Here is a 26441-nt window from a genome sequence, read left to right on the forward strand (position 1 = left end):
GGTCAGCAAACTTTTTCAGCAGGGGGCCAGTCCACTGTCCCTTAGACCTTATGGGGGGCCGGACTATATTTTGGAGGGGGGGGAATGAACGAATTCCTATGCCCTGCAAATAACCCAGAGATGCATTTTAAATAAAAGGATACATTCTACCCATGTAAAACCACACTGGTTCCCAGACTGTCCGCGGACCGGATTTAGAAGGCAATTGGGTTGGATCCGGCCCCCAGGCCTTAGTTTGCCTACCCATGGTCTACTGTTTGTTTACAATGACCCTTGACAATCTGGTGCAATAGTAGTAGTAGTAATAATAGTAATAGTAGTAGTAGTAATAATAATAATAATAATAATAATTTATTATTTATATGCCACCTATGTCACTGGGTTGCTCCAGCCACTCTGAGAGGTTCCCAACAAAATATTATAAAACACAATAAAACATTGAAAACTACAGTAGTTGTTGTGTACTCCAACTCTTAGCAGTCGCAGCCCACTTTGGACTACACCTCCCATCATCCCTTGCCAGCATGGCTGTGTATCAAGCTGCTGTCAGAAGCTCCAAGAGCAGGCTGGGAAGTATTCGTCTGTGGCAGCTCAGGTCCGAAATTTCGCCGCATTACAACAACTCTGTCTCTGCCTGTCTCTCTTGCACAGGCCTGCAATCCTGGGGGGAGGAAATGTGTTTGCTCAGGACCTCAGCGAAGGTTAGCAGGGGGCTTGCGAGGCTGCAAGCCAGAGATTCGTCCAGGGCGCTTCATCCTGATCTATTTGCAGAGAGGTTAAGACGACTTAAGCTATTTAAAGAAGATTCATTCTGTTATTTTGGGGGGTGGGGAGGTCATATGATGTTGCGTCAAGAGTGTCCTCCCCCACTTTCGAGTGCACTTTCCCAATTGCAGAAAGTCCAGCCTTTGGGGGAAGTGAGATCGTTGCACAACACATCCAAAGCAATTGCAATTGTGCAACCTGAATTTGACGGAATCCCCCGCAGAAATAGTGGCAGTCTGGAAGTGCCCCAGTCTCTAAAAAACTAGGGATGAAACCGGACTGACACACCAATCACAGGTGGGTTCTTGCTGCCCATTCCCCTCTCCCATCCCAGAGTGCCTAGATACAGAAGATGACAGGGTTCCTCTGCCTTTAATAGTCCTAGGCTGCAGCTGCTGAAATTCTCTCTTCTTGTTGTTTAGTCATTTAGTCGTGTCCGCCTCTTCGTGACCCCCTGGACCAGAGCACGCCAGGCACTCCTGTCTTCCACTGCCTCCCACAGTTTGGTCAGACTCATGCTGGTAGCTTCGAGAACACTGTCCAACCATCTCGTCCTCTGTCGTCCCTTTCTCCTTGTGCCCTCCATCTTTCCCAACATCAGGGTCTTTTCCAGGGAGTCTTCTCTTCTCATGAGGTGGCCAAAGTCTTGGAGCCTCAGCTTCAGGGTCTGTCCTTCCAGTGAGCACTCAGGGCTGATTTCCTTCAGAATGGATGCATTTGATCTTCTTGCAGTCCATGGGACTCTCAAGAGTCTCCTCCAGCACCAGAATTCAAAAGCATCAATTCTTCGGCGATCAGCCTTCTTTATGGTCCAGCTCTCACTTCCATACATCACTACTGGGAAAACCATAGCTTTAACTATACGGACCTTTGTTGGCAAGGTGACGTCTCTACTTCTCAAGATGCTGTCTAGGCCTGTCATTGCCCTTCTCCCAAGAAGCAGGCGTCTTTTAATTTCGTGGCTGCTGTCACCATCTGCAATGATCATGGAACCCAAGAAAGTAAAATCTCTCACTGCCTCCATTTCTTCCCCTTCTATTTGCCAGGAGGTGATGGGACCAGTGGCCATGATCTTAGTTTTTTTGATGTTGAGCTTCAGACCATATTTTGTGCTCTCCTCTTTCACCCTCATTAAAAGGTTCTTTAATTCCTCCTCACTTTCTGCCATCACTTTCTGCCATGTTGCTTCTACACAACTATAATTAAAGGCACAGTAGTCCAATTTTTCCCTTTCCTTCCCCCACCATCTCTAAAGTGATGTTCCTGTGGCTCTTGCATCTTTAATTGCCGTATCTGCTAAATGTTCCTCTTCTACCCAACTATTAAAGGTGTAGGAGCCCCATTGGTTTTTTCCACCTACACAGCTGGCATTTTGGGTAGACAAAAAGGACTGCGGAAAGCAACATAATTCTCAGCTGCTTCCCCATCTCTTTAAGCAAGGGAGGACGGAGCAAATCTCACACTTCAAAGCAAATAAATAAATGCTCGCTGGATCGCTTGAAAGGCCGCTCCAAACCAAACCACACTGAGATTTGCTCAATGTATTTCAAGAGGACAAAAGCACAGAGAGAATGTGCCTTAGAGAAGGCTAGGGTTGGCTGACTGAATTTGCAAATTGCTTCCCAGGACAAGAACTCCCTAGCCAATTTAGGACAAGAATAAAAGACTGCAATAAGAGTGCATAAAGACATTAAAAGCACACCCAGAGTGAAAATATCCAGTCGTTGGTCCTGCCTGAATGCTTGGGGAAAACAAAGAGGACATTGGTTTGCATATTGAGACAGCTGAAGGCAGCCCTGTACAGGCCAATTTTTAACGGTGGATGTTTTATTGTGTTTTTAAGATTTTGTCGGGAGCAGCCCAGTCAAGCATATAAATAACAAAAATATTATGATGGTAGTTTTGTGGCTATAGCATGAAATGTAGAAATGACTGCTGTAATTTAAATAGAAATACAGTGCGTCTCACCATGATGGGATACTGACTGCCCAGGTAACTTCTGTCTTGCCTGCTCAGGGTGCTGGCAAGGTGGGCAAATTCAAGGCCCCCCCCCCTTCTTAGGGTTCCTGACCTTTAAACCAGACTTGGAGACCCTCAAACAGAGGACACCTCAAAACAGTGGACTGCCCTTCCAAACTGAGGATTTGCATCTGAGCTGTACCACTTCAGGCTCTGTGTGGACAAGATGCTATGCAGGGAAAAAAAAGTCCAACCAGAAGTGTTGCAGTGTGAAAACTAAGCTAGAACCCTGTTATGTGTGCATTTCAGATGTGAGCTTCTGAAATGGGACAGTCAAGAAACATCATCTGGGCTTGTGAAAAATAAACTCCTCTATTCAAACAAGCTTTTTAGTGCATGCCAGTCAGGCACTCTAGATAGCATAGCAGGGGCAGATCACCCAGGTGACTAAACCAGGACAGTCAGGAGAGGAACCAAGATTTCTCCTCTGCTGGATTCCTGCATCGCAGAGGGTTGGGCTAGATGACCTTTGGTGTCCCCTCCAACTCTCCAATTCTACGATTCTATGAACCGCAAGTCCTTTGTCCTTCAGCCACCAAGCCAAGGATGCCACTTCCGGCAGATTCAAGGCGGGCACAGCTGTTTCAGGATCTGGATGATGTTCTTGGGAACGTCGGGAATGCCCGTGTGAGAGTCCTGCAGGAACCGAGGCCCCAGCTGCTGGGCATGGAGGCAGAGATCGTGAGCAAACACCGGCTCAACCTGGGGGCGGGGGGGGGGGGAGAGAAATGGAAGGTCACAACTAGGCAGGAAGTGGGCTGTTTGGCCACAAACAGGAAGTGGGTCACTTGTATCGTGGGAGACACTTCCGAATCTGCATTTTCTGCCCCCCAGCCTTGATGGCATTTTGCAAGGGGGAGGAGAGGAGGTGTTGGGCAGACCAGCTGCGGCGCTTGGCAGCATTTCCATGTGTCCAGATTCCCACTTTTTGAGATACGGCAACCGTAGCTCATCATTTATTGTTGAATTGAGCTAAACAGTTTTAATTGGATTTTGAATCAATGTGCAATTCATTGTCACTGGTCTGAATTTTAGTTCCTTACTAGTTGGTCATGCAAACTGCTATTCTGAATAATGCTTTTTATTGCGTAAGGAGCTGCTGCCAACTGCGAGGGGGGAGGAAGAGGCAGTGGTGAGGTTGCCATGGGGCAAACGCACCAGCAGGAGCGATGGATTGGCTCCCTCAGAGTGTTTGCACCACGCTGGCCTCACTGCCACTTTGCATATATCACCAGCTGAAGATCGTGAAATACAGTGGTACCTCTGGTTAAGAACTTAATTCGTTCTGGAGGTCTATTCTTAACCTGAAACTGTTCTTAACCTGAGGTACCACTTTAGCTAATGGGGCCTCCCGCTGCCGCTGCACCGCCAGAGCACGATTTCTGTTCTCATCCTGAAGCAAAGTTCTTAACCCGAGGTACTATTTCTGGGTAAGCGGAATCTGTAACCTGAAGCGTCTGTAACCTGAAGTGTATGTAACCTGAGGTACCACTGTACCAATCATCACGGTATCTGAAAGAAGGATGGAGCCAGGTAGAGGCACCGGACGGTTTCACGGTTTTACCTGCATTGTGATTTTGGCACACCCTCCCAACTCATGATTCGTGATATAAAGATAAAAAGGTAAAGGGACCCCTGACCATTAGGTCCAGTCGTGGCCGACTCTGGGGTTGTGGCGCTCATCTCGCATTCTTGGCTGAGGGAGCCGGTGTACAGCTTCCGGGTCATGTGGCCAGCATGACTAAGCCGCTTCTGGCGAACCAGAGCAGCGCACAGAAACACCGTTTACCTTCCCACCGGAGCGGTACCTATTTATCTACTTGCACTTTGATGTGCTTTTAGTAGGAGCAGGGGCTGAGCAACGGGAGCTCACCCCGTCACGGGGATTCGAACCACCAACCTTCTGATCGGCAAGTCCTAGGCTCTGTGGTTTAACCCACAGTACCACCCGTGTCCCTGATTTGTCATATACTGCCACATTATGAAACCGGTATCACAATATGAACTTCAAACTGGTTTTGGACAATATATCCCCCAACCTGAACACACACATCATGATTTGCCAATATATGGCCAGGTATAAAATTATGAAACCAGTATCACAATATGGGCGATGCATCAACATATCACCCATCCCTATTTGGCACCCACCACTCCCTTGGTCCGAATCCTGAGTTCGCCACTCTGCGGCTGCTGGCCAATACCTACCTGCGCCATGATGAGCTTGTGGGGTTTTTGGTCTGGAGCAGTAGGATATTCCTCCCCAAAGCAGAAGCAGATCTGATACTGAGGCGGAGCATGTCCGTGGATCAGGAAGCCCCGTAATTCTGAATGGCACACAACAGATCGCGATTAGGAACCAAGGCTCTCTCTTTATTTAAAAAAAAGAAAGTCATTTTTATTTGATTTTACAGCTATAAATTTATAACAACGCCAAATACATATCCATATAAAGAGATTTCTCTGAATCTTGAGACTTCCCCCCATCCCCTCCATCATAGCTGTCAAAGTTTCCCTTTTTTTAAAGGGAAATTCCCTTATTCCGAATAGGATTCCTCACAAGAAAAGGGGAAAGTTGACAGCTATGCCCTCCATGGGTCCTAACGTCCACATTTTCAACTGCATATTATATCATAATCTGTATTTTAAAACTATCCATATTGTCCATAGTACTTGTTACATTACAAGTGAGGTTAAAATCCTGCTGATGTTTTCATCTGCTTACAGCGGTCTCCTAAGTAAATTATAATTCCCCCCCCCCCCCCCCATTATTTCTTGTCTTCTTGGTCCCTGAGCTTTCCAATCAGTTTTGTCATTTTGGCATAGTCTAACAGCTTGGTTTGCCATTCCTCTCCGGCAGGGAATTTTTTCCATCTCTGGGTCAGTAGCATCTGTACTGCTGTTGTCGCATACATAAAAAGTATTTTCTTTTCCTTTGGGATGTTGGTACCTACAATTCCTAATAAGAAGGCTTCTGGTTTTTGAACAAAAGTTATTTTAAACATTTTTTTTTGGTTCATTATATATCATTTCCCCAAAAAGCTTTCAGTACTTTACACGACCACTTCTTTTTCCTTACATTTCCATATATAAATATATACCTAGGTTTTTTTAACATATCATTTCCAACAATCATATAACATAACTTCTTATCTTATACAATATTTTAGACTTCTGTCAACACCTCTGATGATTTTTCATTCTTTATCACTTATTCTGCATTTCTTAATTTCTCTATTACTCTTAATTATCATTAACTAATAATTTTCCTCATAGTCTTTCTTGCAATATTTCAGATTGTCCTCCTTACAAAACTTGCATCTTTTTCCTTACATTTCCAGTAGGTTTTTGTACTTGTTCTATACATTTTTGCTAGCTTACTAGGAGTCAAATACCACTGCACATCATTTTCATACAATTCTCTCTTAGCGTACAACATGCCATTTCAGATTCGATTTCTATAACCTTTCCCAATCTGCCATCTGAATGTTATGCCCAGTGTATCAATACAGATTTAACCTGTATATTTAACCGACCTTCTGATCGGCAAGTCCTAGGCTCTGTGGTTTAACCCACAGCGCCACCCTCGTCCCTCCATCACAGGAGGAGAAAGGAAAAAATGAAAAAATAAATTTAATAAACAATAATAATACTTACGCTGCAGGAACTGCTGAGTGTCCAGGAGCTTGTAGGTTTTCTCCCTCTCCAGTTTGTTGGGCTGGTTTTCGTGGGGGGCCAGCGGCCCTTTCCAGTACACCCTGCCCTGGCACTGCCGTTTCATGAAGACCCCTTCGGGGGCCACCCACAGCAGGATTCCCCGGTGCAGGTGGGGAAGCAGCCTTTGCAAGGCTCCGGTTGCTCTGCCGCTGGCCGAGGCGTCCAGAGACGGGAAAAGCACCTGCTCCAGGCCGCTCGAACCATAAAGGCACACGTTGTCCGCCGGCACCGGGCGATAGGTGATCCGGCAGCCCTCCGCCGTTTTGGTGGTGACCTCCTTTACCAACGTGTCGCAGTAGTAGAGGCGGACGCGGAGCCAGCAGTCTGGGGGGCAAAAGGAGGCAGAGGTCAGGATCTGGACGCAGTTAAAAGTCTCCATGCTCTGGGAACTTCCAGACTGGACTACTGCAATGCGCTCTACATGGGGCAGCCCTTGAAGACATCTTGAAAACGTCAGCTGGCCCAGAATGCAGCAGCCAGATTACTGGCTGGAGATCCATCTAGATCTCACGTAAACCCGGTTTTAAAAAGAGCCAATTAACTCCAAAGGAAAAATCCCCTCTAAAATGTATAGACTCCTCCTTGACTAGGAAGTCAAAGAGGAGGAGGTAAAATCAGTGCAGTCATACCTCGGGTTACAGAGGCTTCAGGTTGCGTTTTTTCCTATTTTTAAAAGACATCTGAAGGCAGCCCTGTTGAGGGAAGTTTTTAATATGTAATGCTGCACAGTGGTACCTCGGGTTAAGAACTTATTTTGTTCTGGAGGTCCGTTCTTAACCTGAAACTGTTCTTAACCTGAGGTACCACTTAACTAATGGGGCCTCCCGTTGCCGCACCGCGATTTCTGTTCTCATCCTGAAGCAAAGTTCTTAACCCGAGGTACTATTTCTGGGTTACACTGAGAGCCAGTGTGGTGTAGTGGTTAAGAGCAGTAGTCACATAATCTGGGGAACCGGGTTCGCATCTCCGCTCCTCCACATGCAGCTGCTGGGTGACCTTGGGCCAGTCCCACTTCTCTGAAGTCTCTCAGCCCCACTCACCTCACAGAGTGTTTGTTGTGGGGGAGGAAGGAAAAGGAGAATGTTAGCCGCTTTGAGACTCCTTAAAGGGAGTGAAAGGCGGGATATCAAATCCAAACTCTTCTTCTTCTTCTTCTTCTTCTTCTTAGCAGAGTCTGTAACCTGAAGCATCTGTAACCCAAGGTACCACTGTATTTAATGCTGCATTGTTTTTAACACTCGACTGTGAGCCGCCAAGAGTGGCTGGGGAAACTCAGCCAGATGGGTGGAGTATAAAAAAATATTATTGTTGTTTTTGTTGTTGCTGTCAGCAAATCAGGACGAATGCTCAAGGAACAGGTTGCTTGGAGAAGCCCCAAAAGACCAATGCAGAGAAAGTTTGGAACTGGCTGAAACTCTTGTTCTTTGGGAAACTGTTGGCTGCTCTTAGAAGCCAGGTTTCTTCCAAAAGACAGTGTTTGCAAATAAAGCAAAAGCGACCAAGGTAACCTTAAAAGTGCAATCCTAACCCACTTACAAGGGACTGAATGCTGTAGGAGTTGTGTCCGAGTATCACGTGGTTTGGGCTGCACCGGGGGTTTCCACAAAGCCAAACCCTGCAATTCTGCTCCTAAACTTGGCGCAGTTTGGGGAAAGGGAGTCAGGGCAACCTCTGTGTCACCCACAATCCCCGCATTGCAAAGTGACATTAAACAATGACTGAACGCAGACCGGAATCAAGAAAGACCATGCATCAACTGATGTAAACAAGATTAATCACATAAGGGGTCACGAAACAGCTGTTGAGTGGGGGTTCAATTCTGCTCCGGCTGTGTGTGCCTGCTCCCAGCAAACACAGCAGAATTTAACCCCCACCTGACAGGAGACGAGCAGGGGGTTAAATCTTGCCCAGTTTGCAAAGAGCAGGCTTTGTAAGGGAACCTGAGGGTCATCTAGTCCAGCCCTCTGTATTGCAGTTGTCCCACACGGGGATCGAACTCACAACCTTGGCCTTATCAGCACCACGCTCCAACCAACCGAGCTATCCAGTTAAAATGTCACTTGTGTCTTTTTTATCATATGTGGTGGTGAAGGAAGGTGAGGACAGGTGACCTCACCTAGGCCCGAAGTCACCCCCCCCCCAAAGCAGGCTCAAAGCTTCTCAGAGCTTTTCAAAATCATTTTTCTCAGCAGCTAAGCGTCAGAAACATTCCGCTTTGCTGTAACTAAAAAGATTGCAACAAGGTAGAGAACGGAGCCCATTGTCTTCTCAGGCCTTTCTCAGAACCACATTGCAACTTGCTTTCTCTCCGGGAACCATGCCAAAGCACAAGAATGAAACAACGGGAACACTCTGAAAACCTCCTCACCCCCTTTCCTGCCAAGAGTCCACAATAGTCCCAAGACAGCTTTCTGTTCATGCTCAGGAATCTCAACATGGGCAGGACTCCTGAGGGAGAAGAAAGGAGGAGGGAACTAGAAAGGGGTATATATGTTTGTGCACATCACTGTGAACTCGTGCATGCTTTTTGTGACTTATCACACTTGCTCCTTCTACCAGTTCATGGATGGTAGAAATAAAAGCCTTTTCTCCGAAACTATTCCTTGAGTGTCTATTGACTCCCACTTCCCTTTCCCAGGCGCAATATTTTTCCCACCCGAGGGCAAAGCCTCAGTGGACCTGCCCCAAGGTGAAAGACTTCTGGGAGAAGATGTATAATGAATTTTTAAAAATGTTGAAATATACATTTATTAAGAAACCAGAGGCCTTTCTTCTTAGAATAACAGGTTTGGAATTGCCCAAGAAAGATGTTAGACTGTTTTTGTATGCCACAACTGCAGCTAAGAATTGGAAAACACAAGAAGTCCCAACAGTGGAGGAATGGCAGATGAAGATGATGGACTTTTCGGAACTAGCCGAACTGACTGGAAGAGTCTGCGATCAGAAGGAGGAGGAGTACCAGGAGGAATGGAGGAAATTCAAAGACTACTTAGTTAAATATGTTAAGATAATTGGAAAAACTTGCAAATACCAGATAGGCTTAGGATTTAAATATGTATTGTTAGAGAATAGCATGTTTAAAGTTAAAATGAAAAGAAAGAAAGATGTTAAGTGATTAAGTTAATTTTATGAGAAAAATGGTTTTGGAAAACTGTTACAATGATATACACTGAAATTCAGCCAGGGGGATTTGAGGAAGTCACTTAATAATGTTACTAAAATTGGATTAAGTACAAATAAGATGTATGTTTGTTTTAGAAAACCAATAAAAAAAATTTGGGGGGGGGGAATGTCACTGTGTCTTATTTCTGCATTGCAGAGGGTTGGACTAGAAGACCTTTAAGGGTCCCTTCCAAAGCTACAATTCTATGATGCAATGGAGGCGGAGAAGGAGGATAATAGAAATCGCAGAATGGCCGCTTTGGAAAGGCCCTTAAATTCATGCCCTAAAAGAGAGGAAGCTGAAAAGGGGAATTGCAAAATGGAAAAGGAATGGCTCCTGCCAATTAATCACAACTTCCTTAAATGTGGGAGAGAAACCCGTTTCAGTGCAAAGCCTGCTTTTAATTTCATCTTTCTCTAGGCTTGGCATAAGACTGAATTTATTATTTCGGTCACAGACCAGTTCCAGCCCACATACAAAGAAGTCATAAAACATGATAGGGACACATTTGAATTTGCAATTAGGTATAACAAGGACGGGGGGGACGCGGGTGGCGCTGTGGGTTAAAGCCTCAGCGCCTAGGACTTGCCGATCGAAAGGTCGGCGGTTCGAATCCCCGCGGCGGGGTGCGCTCCCGTTGCTCGGTCCCAGCGCCTGCCAACCTAGCAGTTCGAAAGCACCCCTGGGTGCAAGTAGATAAATAGGGACCGCTTACCAGCGGGAAGGTAAACAGCATTCCGTGTGCTGCGCTGGCTCGCCAGATGCAGCTTTGTCACGCTGGCCACGTGACCCGGAAGTGTCTCCGGACAGCGCTGGCCCCCGGCCTCTTGAGTGAGATGAGCGCACAACCCTAGAGTCTGGCAAGACTGGCCCGTACGGGCAGGGGTACCTTTACCTTTATAACAAGGACACTACAGATATAGCAACAGTTAAAAATATCTATAAATTAAAACTTAGCTTGGCATAAGATCTATTTTTATTTTTATTATTACCGGCCCTTCAACCTAAGTTCTCCCCTTCTCCCTGCTTTGTGTAGACAGGTGACTGGGAGCAGCCGCTGAGACCACGTAACACCAGTCCTGAAAGACCTACATTGGCTCCCAGTACGTTTCCGAGCACAATTCAAAGTGTTGGTGCTGACCTTTAAAGCCCTAAACGGCCTCGGTCCAGTATATCTGAAGGAGCTTCTCCATCCCCATCATTCTGCCCGGACGCTGAGGTCCAGCTCTGAGGGCATTTCTGGCGGTTCCCTCACTGCGAGAAGCCAAGTTACAAGGAACCAGGCAGAGGGCCTTCTCGGTAGTGGCGCCCTCCCTGTGGAACGCCCTACCACCAGATGTCAAAGAGAACAACAACTACAGTGGTACCTCGGGTTAAGAACTTTGCTTCAGGATGAGAACAGAAATTGTGTGGCAGCGGCGCGAGGCCCCATTAGCTAAAGTGTTAAGAACAGTTTCAGGTTAAGAACAGACCTCCGGAACGAATTAAGTTCTTAACCAGAGGTACCACTGTATATGACATTTAGAAGACATCTGAAGGCAGCCCTGTTTAGGGAAGTTTTTAAGGATTGATGTTTTAATGTATTTTTAACCTTCTGTTGGAAGCCGCCCCGAGTGGCTGGGGGAAACCCAGCCGGATGGGTGTGGTAGAAATAAACTGTTACTGTTGTTGTATCTGGCCTGCAGTGGGTGAAATTTGGGTTCATCAAGTTCTAGCCCAGTTACAGATTTTGGCATTCCTCTGCAGAGCAACGTGGCCAATCTTTGCTCTTTTTCATTTTCTTCTTGCTTTCTGCACTGAATTGAGCTCTGGGTGGGCACAATGCAACGGGATTTTCTGCCTCTTGAAAAGCGTGGCGGGGAAAACAAAAGATTTTAAAAGCCTCCAACTGCCCCTGGCCATGGAGGTTTCATTTCCCTGTACTGGCTAACAGCCACGGACACAGCCCTTCTCTGCTCCCGGAATCCAAGGCAGCCTCCCGCTGTGGCACAATGGGTCAGTGGGTCTGGCTGTTAACCCTAAGCTTGGGGGCTTGAGCCCACCCAGGGACAGCTGTGAGCAAGACTCCTGCATTGCAGAGGGTTGGACTAGATGACCCTCGGAATCCCTTCCAACTCCTTAATTCTCTGGTTCCATCAACACAAGAGCAGGAGGCGGCTTTCTCTTCCCAGAAGAGAAATCTGGTTGGCCTCTGTGGGAAGCAGAAACCTCAGAACTACTACTACTACTAATAATAATAATTTATACCCTGCCCTCCCCGGCTCAGAGCGTTCCACCAGATCGGGGCCAGTACTGAAAAGGCCCTGGCCCTAGTTGAGACCAATCTAACCACCTTGCGACTTGGGACCTCCAAAATATTGTTATTTGTGGACCTTATGGTCCTCCACGGGGCAGACCAGGAGAGGCCTTTGTTGTCTTCTCCCACTCCTTTTAAAGGCACCTGAGACTGTGCTCATTATGTTTAAAATTATTTATGGCATTTCTATCCCACTGTTTTCCTCCAAGGAGCTCAAGGGTCTCCTCTGCCTCCTCACGTCACGCCACCCCACACACAACAACCTTGTGAGGTAGGCTAGGCAGAAAGAGGCAGTGACTGGCCCCAGGTTACCCCCAGCAAGAGCTTTGTGGTCGAGCGGGGATTCGAACCCTGGTCTCTCCCAGGTCCCAGTCCCGATGCTCTAACCGCTATTGGCTGTCTTCGAACAAAGACCCTTTCTTCCTCTCCTTACCCGAGTTGATGTTTTGATTGTCAGCGTACTGGGGATTGGGACCGGCAGCGGAGGGGCTCGGATGGCAGTGGAAGTGTGCCAGGTTACAGCTGTAGAAAAAACCTTTCACCTGGTACCCTGGAAAAGGAAGCGCAACACAGGAGAGCTTTAAAATTGGTTCGTTTGTCCCTGCAGCTTGGACAAAGCCATCTCTTTCCCCAGGTACATATTCTCCAGAGGCTTCACGCTGCAACTCTTAAGAGCCCCAGACAACACATATGGCAGATCTCCTTAAGGAAGGGATGTAGCTCATGGAAAGAGCGTTCACTTTGCATGCAGAAGGTCACGGGTTTGATTCCTGACATCCCCAGGTAGGGCTGGGAAAGACTGCCTGCATGAAGCTCTGGAGAGCAGCTGCTAAGCAGGGTGGACAATATATTATTGCAGGGGGTTGGAATAGATGACTCTAGGGGTCCCTTCCAACCATACAATTCTATGAGTCTATTTATTTCAGAAAATCTGAAATAAATAAAATCTATTTATTTATTTCAGAACTTGAAAATGGAAAGCGTAATGCTTTTGTGGTCAACAAAAGAGGTTCAAGGCAAATCTAACAATAAAAATAAAAATAGTATAAACACTGAGAACTGGGAAACACTGGCCTGCCAGGCATCCAGTTGGAGAACAACTTTTACCAAAGGTGTCATGGACTTTGAAGACACTCGAACTCAGAACGCAAGGGAGAAACATGCTAAGAGGAAGGCATGCTTGGCAAATCCACACTGTGATCAACTCCCACCTGGAAACCAATGTCCCCACTGTGGAAGGATGTGTGGATCCAGAACTGGCATCCACAGTCACTTACGGACTCGCTGTTAAAACTGTGTTTATGGAAGACAATCTTACTCGGCTACAAGTGATCGCCAAAGAAGAAGATACCACTAGGTTGTAAAACACACATATATTCTCTCTCTCTCTCTCTCTCTCTCTCTCTCTCTCTCTCTCTCTCTCACACACACACACACCTCAAAGCAGCTTACAAAAAGAAGGAAACAGTGAAACTCCAGTTTAGAACAATTATTTAAAACATCCAAGAAGGATAACAATAGGCTAACAACTTGACGTATATTCTTTATATCTGGATAAAGGTAAAGGTAAAGGGACCCCTGACCATTAGGTCCAGTCGTGGCCGACTCTGGGGTTGCAGCGCTCATTTCGCTTTACTAGTCGAGGAAGCCGGCGTACAGCTTCCGGGTCATGTGGCCAGCATGACTTAAGCCGCTTCTGGCGAACCAGAGCAGCGCACGGAAACGCCATTTACCTTCCCGCCGGAGCGGTACCTATTTATCTACTTGCACTTTGACGTGCTTTCGAACTGCTAGGTTGGCAGGAGCAGGGACCGAGCAACAGGAGCTCACCCCATCACGGGGATTCGAACCGCCGACCTTCTGATCGGCAAGCCCTAGGCTCTGTGGTTTAACCCACAGCACCACCTGCATCCCTATATCTGGATAGGTTTGCCTAAACAGAAATGTTCTCATCAGACACCAAGAGCAGTTAAGTGGAAGGCGGCTGCCTGGTGTCAAGAGGCAGGGAATTCCCAAAGGCAGATGCTGCTATTCTGCAAGATGGTTGTCTTACAATTGCAGGATGATTATTACGCGGCCCCTTGATGGACGGATGCTTTGACCCAGAGAAGGCAACTTCCTGTGTCCACGTGGGCCACTGGAAGGATACGGCCAGCAGGGCACTGGGAATGGGCATTGGCACTTAATAATCATCATCACAATCTTATTATTTATACCCTGCCCATCTGGCTGGGTGGCAGACTTTTCGTCTTGCAGAACCTTTCAGAGGCACAGCAAACAGGCTTCCTTCCAGAGGCTGCCTAGGGTGTCGGGTCAGGTCCCTAGCGATTTCTTCCAGGTAGCAGATGAAATAGATCCAATTGTCAAGGGGAAGCAGTGACCCAGAGCAGCAGGGCCAACTCAAAACGGAGCCAAAGGCCCCTGGTCTTCTTCCTTACCCTGGTGCTCTCCAAGGCTTGGCTGCTGGGGGGCCTGAGGTGTCCCTGGGGTGCTCTGGAGGGTCACCAGCGGCTCATCCTTGCTGGCCTGGCCTGACTCTGAAGGTGTTCTGACCTGGGAAGAAAGAAAACACGGCAGGTGTAATTCTGAGCGAGGCACCATCACCCAGGGCTAAGGACAGGAAATAGACTCGGAGTGTGGCTGCATTTGGGCTTATAGTGCCCCCTAACTTTGTAATAAATAAACAAATCATAATAAATATTTTTTTATTTATACCCCGCCCTTTCAGGTTCAGGAAACTGGGCTCAGGGCAGCTAACAACAAATTTAAAACACTTAATTGATGCTACAAAAAACCAGCGTAAAATATGGCATAAAGTGTAAATAACAATAAAATCAATAATCAATTTAGGGGGGAAATCCATCCAATAAACATTAGATGATCACCAGGGCTAGCTGGCTAAGTTAGTCCCACTTGGGCCAGTGAGGAGGCGAGGGGAGAATCTGCTGTGGGATCCCAAAGTGGGTAATCTTCACAAAAAGGGGAGGGGGAGGGAAGGGAAGGGGAATAAAAGACCAGGCTGAATTCAAATTAAAGGCCAGGCGGAATAGCTCTGTCTTACAGGCCCTGTGGAAGGAAATTAAGTCCTGCAGGGCCCTGGTCTCCTGGGACAGAGCATTCCACCAGGTCGGGGCCATCACTGAGAAGGCCCTGGCCCTGGTGGAGGATAATAATAATGTAAGACATAAGGAGAGCCTGCAGGATCAGGCCAATGGCCCATCTTGTCAAGCATCCTGTTCTTACAGCAGCCAACCAGATGCCACAATGTCAAAGCAGGATCCAAGAGCCCTCTCTCCCTTCTTGTGGTTTCCTGCAACTGGTATTCAGAAACATGATTCCCTCCAACTGTGTCCCTGAAGCAAAAAGCCTAGTTTTGGTTTCCTCGTTTTTAGACAGATTTGTCATAGCAGGAGTCGTTCTGGGAGCCTGCATTTCCTCCAGGGTGCGAGAAAAGGGAAAACGCCTCTTTTAAGCATCATGAACCAGGAGCACCCTTTGAGTCGATTAAATGTTTCCAATTAATCACTCTAACTGATTAATAGTTCAGGCATTGCAGCCAGAAGATAGAGCGGCCTCAAGGCACGAAGCCAGATCAAACTGCTCAGGAGGAGGAGGAGAAGGGAATTTCTAAGCGTTGACAGATTTACCACATCCTGACCTTCAAAGGTAGGCTCAGTGCATCTCAGCAGAAAACTTTCCCATCGCGACATCTCTCGCTTCAAAAGCCTCCCATCTGAGCAATGCAAGAGGTATGTGTGCGATTTGCAGCTGCGTGGCTGTTCCGACTGCTAGAGGCGAGCTTTCAAAGATGTCTGCTTCCGGCAACACCAGGAACTTGTGTGTGTTTGTTGTTCCGGGTGGCACTGGGGTCTGGCACCACAAACAGAGAGCATGTGCCCACGATGCCAGTCACGTTGCAGGCAAGGTCAGTTGCAAGCTGCCGCTGACATGGCTGGCGACTTTGGAACTGCAGAAATTTGGTGGGTTGGATGGTGTCTGTGTAGTGATCAGGTGGGATTGCTATGAGGAATTATAACAAATACAGTGGTGCCTCGCAAGACGAAATTAATTCGTTCCGTGAGTTTTGTCGTCTTGCGATTTTTTCCGTCTTGCGAAGCACGGTGTCGGAAAAGTTTCGGAAAAGCTTCAAAAATCACCAAAGTCTTCAAAAACCTAAAAAAAGGCTACCACAGCACGTGCTATGAGTTGCTCCTCGAAGTCAAGTCGCAACTGTATTAACGGTGTTAAGAAAAAGGAAACAAACTTGCAAGACGTTTCTGTCTTGCGAAGCAAGCCCATAGGGAAAATCGTCTTGCGAAGCAGCTCAAAAAACAAAAAACCCTTTCGTCTTGCGAGTTTTCCTTCTTGCGAGGCATTCGTCTTGCGAGGTACCACTATATAGAGTAAGCCATCTGTGTCAGCAATGAAAGCATTGCGTTGACTGGGTTTAAACAATTTTGATACGATTTTTGATCAATCCACACCTCTGCATCCCTATTCCATCTCTATTGCTTCAAAAGTCACGTACACAGCCCAGTTGCTTCGCCAGGCAGGCTCCTGGGTCATTAAAGACAGTGGGCAGCTTTTTTGAACTAGCTTTCTAATATGTTAATCTTAGGGCCAGGAAACAGATCTCACATGAAGGTGATAATGATCGCTGTCCTCCTGGCCATCCTTCTTATCATGTATATTGCTTGTTTATCACCTCCAGGGTTGCCAAATTCTCTTCTTTGTAGTTCTGTTCTTGGACCAGACCACGCCAGGCACTCCTGTCTTCTACTGCCTCCCGCAGTTTGGTCAAACTCATGCTGGTAGCTTCGAAGACACTATCCAACCATCTCGTCCTCTGCCGTCCCCTTCTCCTTGTGCCCTCCATCTTTCCCAACACCAGGGTCTTTTCCAGGGAGTCTTCTCTTCTCATGAGATGGCCAAAGTATTGGAGCCTCAGCTTCAGGATCTGTCCTTCCAGTGAGCACTCAGGGCTGATTTCCTTCAGAATGGAGAGGTTGGATCTTCTTGCAGTCCATGGGACTCTCAAGAGTCTCCTCCAGCACCAGAATTCAAAAGCATCAATTCTTTGGCGATCAGCCTTCTTTATGGTCCAGCTCTCACTTCCATACATCACTACTGGGAAAACCATAGCTTTTACTATACGGACCTTTGTTGGCAAGGTGATGTCTCTACTTTTTAAGATGTTCTTTGTTTACCCCGTGCCTAATTAGTTTTGGTAGTTTAACTTTCTCCCCACGTGGGTTTGTTGAAATGCTCAGAAGAAATCTGATTGGTTCTTTCGAACACTCTGTAAAAGTTCTTTTGTGAATAAAACGACTTGGGCCAGGGGCTGTGGGGAGACAGGCACGGAGAGACACGATTATACGCACCCTTCCCAGAGTCTTGCTGGTTCAAGCCTCTGTGTGCATTCTTATTAATCAGAGTTCACTCCTTCCTTTACTTTGCAAACGCAACATTTGGGGTGCAAACGGCACCCCGGAATGGATCATGTCCGCAACTAGAGTACCACTGCATATCCTCTCCTACCTTCCTTAACATTCCCACATGATGGCGATGCGCAGCCTCCACAGAGCTGTTTGACAGTGGAACAGTCTTCCTCAGGAGGCGGTGAACTCTCCTTCCTTGGAGGTTTCTAAGCAGAGGCTGGGTGGCCGTCTGCCATGGGTGCTTTAGCTGAGATTCCTGCATTGCAGAGGGTTGGACTAGATGGCCTTTCGGAGACCTCTTCCAACTCTACAAGTCTAGGATTCCAGGGTTGGAGGCAGCAATGCTTCTGAGTACCGTATTTTTTGTCCTATAGGATGCACCGTCCCATAAGGCGCACCTAGTTTTTTGGGGGGGAAATAAAGGGAAAACAATTACTTTCCCCCAGGCGCGGGGCTGGGGCGGGGGAAGCTCGAGCTTCCCCCGACCCCAGCCCCCAAACAGGCAGCTCTCTGCAAGCCGTGGGAGCGCTCCCACTGCTTGCTGAGAGGTGCGCTGAGCTGAGCGCGCGCAGGCTTCAGCATGCAGGCAACTCTCCGCAAGCAGTGGGAGCCCAGCGCTGGGCTTCCGCTGCTTGCGGAGAGGTGTGCGAAGCCTGGAGAGCGTGAGGGGTCGGTGCGCACCGACCCCTCTCGCTCTCCAGGCCTCAGCGAAAGCCTGCATTCGCCCCATAGGACGCACACACATTTCCCCTTCATTTTTGGAGGGGGAAAAGTGCGTCCTATAGGGCAAAAAATACGGTACCAGTTGCTGAAAACCACAGGAAGGGAGAGGGCTCTGCTGCTTGCATGCTGCTTGTGTGCTTTCCATAGACGTCTGGTTGGCCCCATGGGAACAGAATGCTGGCCTAGACAGGCCCTGGCCTGAACCAGCAGGCTCTTCTTATATTATTTCTGCTTCATAAACCCACTCTTCCCCTTTCTTCTTCTTCTTCTTTTTAAAAAAAAAACCCCCACAGCACATTGCAGATATAATTATTATAATTCCTACTGCCAACGCCCAAACCCTGACATGAATAGTATTTTAGTATTTGTAGCCTGGATTTTGATTGATAGCATGCATTTTCATTTTACAGTGGTACCTCGGGTTAAGTACTTAATTCGTTCCGGAGGTCCGTACTTAACCTGAAACTGTTCTTAACCTGAAGTGCCACTTTAGCTAATGGGGCCTCCTGCTGCTGCCGCACCGCCGGAGCACGATTTCTGTTCTCATGCTGAAGCAAAGTTCTTAACCTGAAGCACTATTTCTGGGTTAGCGGAGTCTGTAACCTGAGGCATATGTAACCTGAGGTACCACTGTATTCATATTTCACATTCTGATTCTATGGTTTTCACTTTGCAAACAGCTTAGAGGGGTTGTTTCTATGCATTAAGACGTCATAGAATCATAGAGTTGGAAGAGACCACAAGGGCCATCGAGTCCAACCCCCTGCCAAGCAGGAAACACCATCAGAGCACTCCTGACATATGGTTGTCAAGCCTCTGCTTAAAGACCTCCAAAGAAGGAGACTCCACCACACTCCTTGGCAGCAAATTCCACTGTCAAACAGCTCTTACTGTCAGGAGGTTCTTCCTCATGTTTAGGTGGAATCTTCTTTCTTGTAGTTTGGATCCATTGCTCCGTGTCCGCTTCTCTGGAGCAGCAGAAAACAACCTTTCTCCCGCCTGTATATGACATCCTTTTATATATTTGAACATGGCTATCATATCACCCCTTAACCTCCTCTTCTCCAGGCTAAACATGCCCAGCTCCCTTAGCCGTTCCTCATAAGGCATCGTTTCCAGGCCTTTGACCATTTTGGTTGCCCTCCTCTGGACACGTTCCAGTTTGTCAGTGTCCTTCTTGAACTGTGGTGCCCAGAACTGGACACAGTACTCCAGGTGAGGTCTGACCAGAGCAGAATACAGAGGCACTATTACTTCCCTTGATCTAGATGCTATACTCCTATTGATGCAGCCCAGAATTGCATTGGCTTTTTTAGCTGCTGCGTCACGTCTATATATTGGTTATACGAATGAAGGAAATCACTGGGATGGATTTCCAATGGAGCAGCAAGATGACAGGTAAGGAGACACAGAATACTTTAGATGCGCTGCGTTGCCTGCCAAGAGGCTTTCCCAACCTGGTGCCCTCCAGCTGATTTGGACCACAACTCTCATCAGCCTCAGCCAAAAGAGCTGGACGGCGTCAGGTTCAGAGAAGCCTAGCCTGCAATGTTATGGGACGCGGGTGGCGCTGTGGGTAAAAGCCTCAGCAACTAGGGCTTGCCGATCGAAAGGTCGGCGGTTCGAATCCCCGTGGCGGGGTGCGCTCCCGTTGCTCAGGCCCAGCGCCTGCCAACCTAGCAGTTCGAAAGCACCTCCTGGTGCAAGTAGATAAATAGGGACCGCTTACTAGCGGGAAGGTAAACGGCGTTTCCGTGTGCGGCTCTGGCTCGCCAGAGCAGCGATGTCACGCTGGCCACGTGACCCGGAAGTGTCTCTGGACAGCGCTGGCCCCCGGCCTCTTGAGTGAGATGGGCGCACAACCCTAGAGTCTGGCAAGACTGGCCCGTACGGGCAGGGGTACCTTTACCTTTACCTTAGCCTGCAATGTTAATAGTAACTGAAAACAAACCTAAAAATTATATTTAAGAAAGAAAAAGGGAAACATTTGCAAAGCCCAGCAACCCATTTCTGCTGCAAAACTTGCTCCGTCTAGGTTGGCAACAACAGTGGCATGCAGCTTGAAAGCTAAGGAGGCTGCTTATTCTGCCCCCCCCCCCCATGCCAATGCTCAGCGGTTGGATTCCTGAGTGGCGTCAAATTAGCTGGGTTTATTTATTTTTATATGCATGACAGTGTCCAAGCCCCAGGATTGTGCCAGCAACACCCTTATACCTTGTTTGGCTTTCCATTTTCTCTGGTCTCTTGGTGTGCCGACGTTGGGGGCTGCCTTGCCTGCAAAAGGGGCTCTTTGCTATTTTCCTTATCTGAAAGGCAGAGAGAGAAAATCTGTTTAATCCCAGATAACATTTATTTGAGTCCCAGCTGCCCCTTATGCACTACTCATATTAGCACTGCCACCTATATCTGCTCCTTGATCAGTTGGTAATTCTGACCAGTTGCTTTAATTCAGTTTCACTTTCCTTTCTTCCCATTAATAGCTGTGCTGCTCAGATAACCCTGCTGCGCTCAGGCAAAAAATGTTGACGTAGCTCTAAAAGAGATCTCAGTGCCTGGTCTACTAGATATTTCTGGAATCATTACAGCACAGATCGTGGAAACTGTGCCATACCTGCGCAAATCGCCACGAGGCCTCCATTCCTCTCTGCTGTGTCACTACTTAAGATTGTAAGGTCCTCAGGGCAGGGACCTAGTCTCTCTCCCTTTTCTGTGCCACCTACACAGATGTCACTGATCTATCTGTGTGAATAGATATAGACAGATCCAGTGAAGATTGACCAGTGGGGACCCAATACCAATATGTATTCAGCTGAGGCTACAGAGGGACAGAACCTTTCTTAAGGAAACTCTCTTGGGAATCCCAGTTGCAGGAAAGTCCAGGAGGGGAGAGGGCTCTTGTGCACGGATCCTGCTTGTAGGTTTCCCACTGGGAGAACAGGATACTGGATGGGCCTGATCCAGCAGAGCACTGCTTAGGTTCTTAGGGTCTGTCTCCAGGGCAATTTCCCCCCAATGGCTGATTGCCAAGGCACACTTTCTTTCTTGAATTAAAACTGAAGGTGCAAAGCACCTTCAGTAACCATCTCCCCTTTGAGGAGTGTGCTCTGTCCCATTTTTTCATGAGCCGCTGTAGCCCCAGGTCCAAAAACGTTGTTGACCCCTGATCTAGCCTAACAGTGTTATCTTGGCTGGCAGCAGAAGCAGCTCTCTGGAGAGCAAAGTCCACGCCAGCACCTGCTACCTTTTAAAATGCGTTTTGCAAGCAAATCAACCGGGGCCTCTATTACTGAGCTATGTGAAGCGACACTGGCACAGCAGGTTTAGGAGGGCGAGGGTCTCCGCTCCCTACTTTGCCCTCCAGATGGTTTGGCAGGAGCTGAGGAGTGTGGCAGTCCAAAGAGGAATCGCCTCACAAGTCTGAATCCTCTGCACATCGCTTCTCCCCCAAAGTCCTGGCTCAGATGCACTAGGAGAATATCAGGAGAGGTTTAGCATGTGGTCTTGCCTTGAACAGAAAATCGCCTTTTGACCAGGTGGAGGAATCTTGCAGAGATCAGCCTCTGGGCAGCTGGGGGGAGAGATAGTTGGGGTGCCCCCATGGGCACAGCCAGGATTTATGTTAGTGGGGGCCAGACACCCAACTTTCACCATCCTGTCCGGCTCTGGTCCAGCAGATTCAGAACGAAATGTCTCAACAACAGTTGCTTTAAATTACTTCCTTTTGACTCCAAGAGCTCAGAAAAACCTGTCAAAACCTTTCTACAATTTCTACTTGCAGTTAAGTATTTGTATTTATTTACTTGATTTCGGGGGCAGCTGTCCCCCTTGCCTACGCCTATGGGTGCCCCCAAATTTGGGGAGCACAGAGGGGACCAAAGTTAGGTTCCTTCTTTGGGCTTTAAGGAATGGGACCCAAGAACCAAATTCAGATGCTGGGAGAAAGGACCGGGAAATGCAAAGCCACCTACACAGAAAATAATGGCAAGGTTTAGGGACAGGAATGAGGGGCCCCACCCAGACCTTTTGGGAGCTGGTGCCTGAGCCCTCTCCTTGCCCCACAAGTTGAGATTCCTGCATTGCAGGGGGGTGGATGAAGGAGCGTCTCCACCCCCATCATTCTGCCCGGACGCTGAGGTCCAGCGCCGAGGGCCTTCTGGCGGTTCCCTCACTGCGAGAAACAAAGCCACAGGGAACCAGGCAGAGGGCCTTCTTGGTGGTGGCACCCGCACTGTGGAACGCCCTCCCATCAGATGTCAAAGAGATAAACAACTACCTGACATTCAGAAGACATCTGAAGGCAGCCCTGTTCAGGGAAGTTTTTAATGTGTGACATTTTAATGTATTTTTAATCTTTGTTGGAAGCCGCCCAGAGTGGCTGGGTACAAATAATAAATTATTATTATAGGATGAAATGACCCTTCCATCTCTACGATTTTATCATTCTATCAGCTGATGAAAGCAGGAGAAACGCTGGACCACCCTGATGTAGACAACACTGAACTTTCTGGACCAGTGGTTTGATTCCGTGCAAAGCTGCTTTGTATACGAACCTGGAGTGTTTGTGAAGAGAGAGAGATCAGGAGAGGCTTAAAATCAGGGGCGGCCAGTGGAAGTGACTGGCCTTCATGAAATGTAATGGAACCACTGGGAACACTTCCCTAGCCCACTGCATAGCTGTCAACTTTTCCCTTTTCTTGCGAGAAATCCTATTCGGAATAAGGGAATTTCCCTTAAAAAAAGGGAAACGTTGACAGCTATGGCCCTCTGGCTGGTAGGATTTGGTCCAGGGCTGGTGACAAGAGTTAAGGGGATTGAGGGGGGTGGGTCTGTTTTTCACAGCAAGAGAGGACCACCTCTCCACCAACTCCTGGGGCTTCAGGTCGCCAGACACACCTGTTTCTTGGGACGCATCCGAGAGGATCTGGTACACCTTGTAGGGCTCCGAGATGTCCAGATGGCTCCTCTCGGGGACCTCCTTGAAGTCGGTGCTTTTGTTCAAGGCGCAGCGCAGGCGGGTCTTCCAAGCGGAGGGGTCGGCTTTGTCCAGCCCTTCGTGGTACTTGCCTTTGTAGACGGCCCAGGCCTGCAACGAGGAAGAGCGGGGAGACGGGTCACCACGAAACTAACGAGGGCGCGGGATTCCCAAGGGCGCTCAAGGACGCGCCCCTGGAGCCGAGTCCCAAGAAACTCCCCAGCATCGCAGGGCGCAGAGCCCGCTTGCCAGGAGCGCGTCGGGGAGGTTGGAACGGGGCGGGATGCGCAAAGAACTCGGGGTGACGGCGAGGGCGCAAAGTGAGCGCAAGAGGCAGGAGCCGTCCAAGGTCCCGCAAGAATTTGGGAATGGGATAAAGTGATGCTTGGGAAGGCACCCCCGCGGGGGGCTGCCCCTCGAGGGCGCCGATACCTTGAAGAGCGCCGCGTCTTCTTGCTGCCGGTAGTCCTGCTTGGCCGCGTGTTTCCAAGGGATGCGGAACAGCGTCTTCTCGCCGTTCTCCCAGCGCAGCCCCGGGTAGCGCCCGCTGTCCACCTGCGCGACGAGCCACTCCTTCAGGCGCATCGGGGGCGGCCTCGGCTCCGCCATGTGCTGCTGCGCCCAGGCTTCGGGGAGCCGCGCTCTCCCCACCATGCGCGCCTCCTGCGACGCAGCTCGTGCGCTCCAGCCGGCAAGAGCCGCCGCCGCACCGTCGGGGCTGCTCACCCCGATCCCCCTCTCGACCCTGCTCTCTGCTCCCCGATTCCTTTCCCCCAGGGCCGGTGGAGAGAGAGCCCTGCTGTGCAAGAATCGCGGACGGATCTGCGCGGGCGGCTGCTACGCCACGCCGAGCTGCGCAGGCGACGGGAAAGCGAAACTGTGCCGCGTCGGTTTCACTTTCGCTCCGGCCCGGCTGCCAAAAGGGAGCGGTCCCTCCCTCGGGGAGGCGGAGAAGGATGGCAAAGCGGGGCGGGGGTTGGGGTGTCGTCGACCTAGAATTTGGGTGCGCCGAAAGCTTGTAGCCTTCCCCATATTCCTTTTCTGTGCAGATCACCAAGGGAAAAAACATTTCTAGGCTCCCATAAATAGGTTCGGATTCGTGGCAAGCCACGCGGGGCGCTTCCAGAGGCCCCTATTGCACGAGTATCCGGCCTCATCCGGAAGGTTAGATGGTGCTGCGTCGTCGAGCAAACGTGGACCCTGCGCATTCTCCGTTCGCTGTCCTTACAGCAAGCCTGATAAGGCTTCCGAATCAGTGCCGGTTTTGCGTATAAGCTAAACATGCTATAGCTTGGGGCCACACTCTCTTGGGGGCCCCAAATTTAAAGGGAAAAAAACCGTAACGTACATTACCATAATATAAGATAACAAACAAATAAAATAAAACCTACATACAGCAACAGTGTTTTGTGTTGTGTAGGCTCCTATTTGTTATGTGCAAATGGCTTTAGATACATTTTAGGTCCATAAATTACCATAGAGTGTATATTCAACACAAAAAACAGCAACAATTTGTTGTTGACAAAGGACAGCTGGGCATATAAAGGGCACCATTACCTTCAGTAGCTTCAGGCCACATCGAACCTCAATCCAGCCCTGCTTCCGAATCAACAGGAAACATGCAAACTTAATTTGGGATTGCACCCCACCCGAGAAAATAGCGGCTGTCTGGAAGCTCTGTTGGACTTAAAGCGAATCAACCCTCTTTTATTTCAGTTTGTGCGTATTAAAGCAATGCAAGTCAGACCATTCTCCCACCCACACCCACCCCATACAGGCGGAGTGCACTGCAACCATCTTCTTCAGCAAAAGCACCTGGACTTTCCTTTGCTGATGAACATAAGAAGAGAGCTGGCTGGATGAGGCCCGTCCAGTCCAGCATCCTGTTCTCACAGGGGCAACCAGATGTCCCAGGGGAAAACCTGTAGGCAAGATCTGAGCAGAAGAGCAACTCTCCCCTTCTGTGGTTTCAAGCAACTGAAGCAATCACCTTCTGAAGTCCCACCACCCAAAGTGCAATAGAACTTCCTTTGCATGGGATTAGGCTTTCCTTGGCAAACAATCAGCTCAGCAATTGTCACCTCTGGGCACTTCCTGGAGTCCCTTTTCCAAGCGCAAAATAGTGTTGGAATGGAGGAAACTGGCAAAGGAGAGGATTCTATATGATTTTTAAAGCTAGGTAACTTCCCTGAGCTGTCAAGTTGAAAGGATACATTCAGGCATAATATTTGAAACATTTAACAACTTTAAAGATGTCCCCCCCCCCCCGCCCGTAATTTCCGTAACAATTACGGTAATATACCACCTTTTGGCCAAAAAAAAACCACACCCCAAGGCAGCTCACAAACAATAAAAATGCCAATGCAATTAAAAAATCAAATGAAATATTAATGTTTCAAAAATATGAAAATACATTGTTTTTATACAAATGTTTTTAGCAGGTGCTGAAAAGAATATGGTGTAGGCTCCTGCCTGATATCAATCGGCAGGGAGTTCCAGGGTGTATGTGCTGTTACTGTACACTAGTTGTTGCTGTATTCACTCTGCGTCTTTCAATGTGTGTTTTATTATGTTATACTGCATTGCAAATCACATTTTGAGACTTTTAAGTCTAAAATGCCTAATAAATCAGAATGGAATCGAAAGCGTTCCAAAGCTACCTGTTCCACCTGGTGGCAGCTCAGAGCAGGTAGCATGTGGTGTTGGGATGTTGGCGTGGGGTGTCTCTGTGCCAGGAAAGTCCTGCCGCTGCCGCCTTTTCCAGGGAAGTGAGGTGAGCCTTCCAAGCTCCAAATGCAGAATGTTGCAAGCGGCGCACGAACTGAACAGCGGCAACAGGCAACCCTTCGGCATGAACAGGCTTGCTCACTTGGTGAGCTGAGACTTAGCTCTTTTGCTGTCTCCAGCAGCTGCCTAACAGGAAGAAACTAAATGGGAAAGTCTTCCCTAGCACAGACGCCCAGGAAAGCTGCACCTGGTGAACATCCACTGTGAAAGGCACAGTGCCCACAAAAAGACATCAGTCCTGTGGCCATGCAGGGGTGCGTCCAGAACTTAGTAGTAAAGTGCATGCAGAGCAATCGCCTTGGCAGCTTCCAGGGAGGGATCTCTCTGCACGGAGAGCTGCTGTCAGTCAGTGCAGACAATACTGGGCTAAATGGACCAGGTCTGACTTGGTGGGAGGCAGCTTGCCATGTTGCATTTGGGTAGCAGGTTCTTAGCATAAGGCTGTCAGTGGCAACTTTTCATTCATATTTGAAACAAAATTTAAAAAATTCCTTCCAGTAGCACCTTAGAGACCAACTAAGTTTGTCATTGGTATGAGCTTTCGTGTGCATGCACACTTCT

At 48.4% G+C, this 26441-nt stretch overlaps 1 protein-coding gene across 1 annotated transcript; it reads right to left on the reverse strand.

The window, feature by feature from the left end:
• Window positions 1-2571: 2571 nt before the first annotated feature.
• On the reverse strand, window positions 2572-24229 carry LOC114599830 (interferon regulatory factor 4-like). Its single transcript, XM_028735584.2, has 8 exons — window positions 23526-24229; window positions 23015-23204; window positions 20336-20427; window positions 14399-14513; window positions 12394-12510; window positions 6442-6825; window positions 4993-5111; window positions 2572-3486 (listed from the first exon to the last, which is right to left on the reverse strand). Exons 1-8 carry the CDS (start codon window positions 23745-23747, stop codon window positions 3349-3351), a joined length of 1377 nt encoding a protein of 458 aa, XP_028591417.2. The 5' UTR covers window positions 23748-24229; the 3' UTR covers window positions 2572-3348.
• Between the last annotated feature and the right edge of the window lie 2212 nt (window positions 24230-26441).

This window comes from Podarcis muralis, chromosome 5 (assembly GCF_964188315.1).
Source record: "Podarcis muralis chromosome 5, rPodMur119.hap1.1, whole genome shotgun sequence".
Lineage (NCBI taxonomy): Eukaryota > Metazoa > Chordata > Lepidosauria > Squamata > Lacertidae > Podarcis > Podarcis muralis.

Excerpts from the sequence above, each read along its gene's own strand:
- LOC114599830 (XM_028735584.2), bottom strand. The coding sequence starts at position 23,747 with ATGGTGGGGAGAGCGCGGCTCCCCGAAGCCTGGGCGCAGCAGCACATG. Across the intron at positions 6,826-12,393 it reads CAATCAAAACATCAACTCGG|ACTGCTGGCTCCGCGTCCGC; the intron begins GTAAGGAGAGGA and ends TTTGCCCCCCAG. Across the intron at positions 3,487-4,992 it reads ACAAGCTCATCATGGCGCAG|GTTGAGCCGGTGTTTGCTCA; the intron begins GTAGGTATTGGC and ends CCCCGCCCCCAG.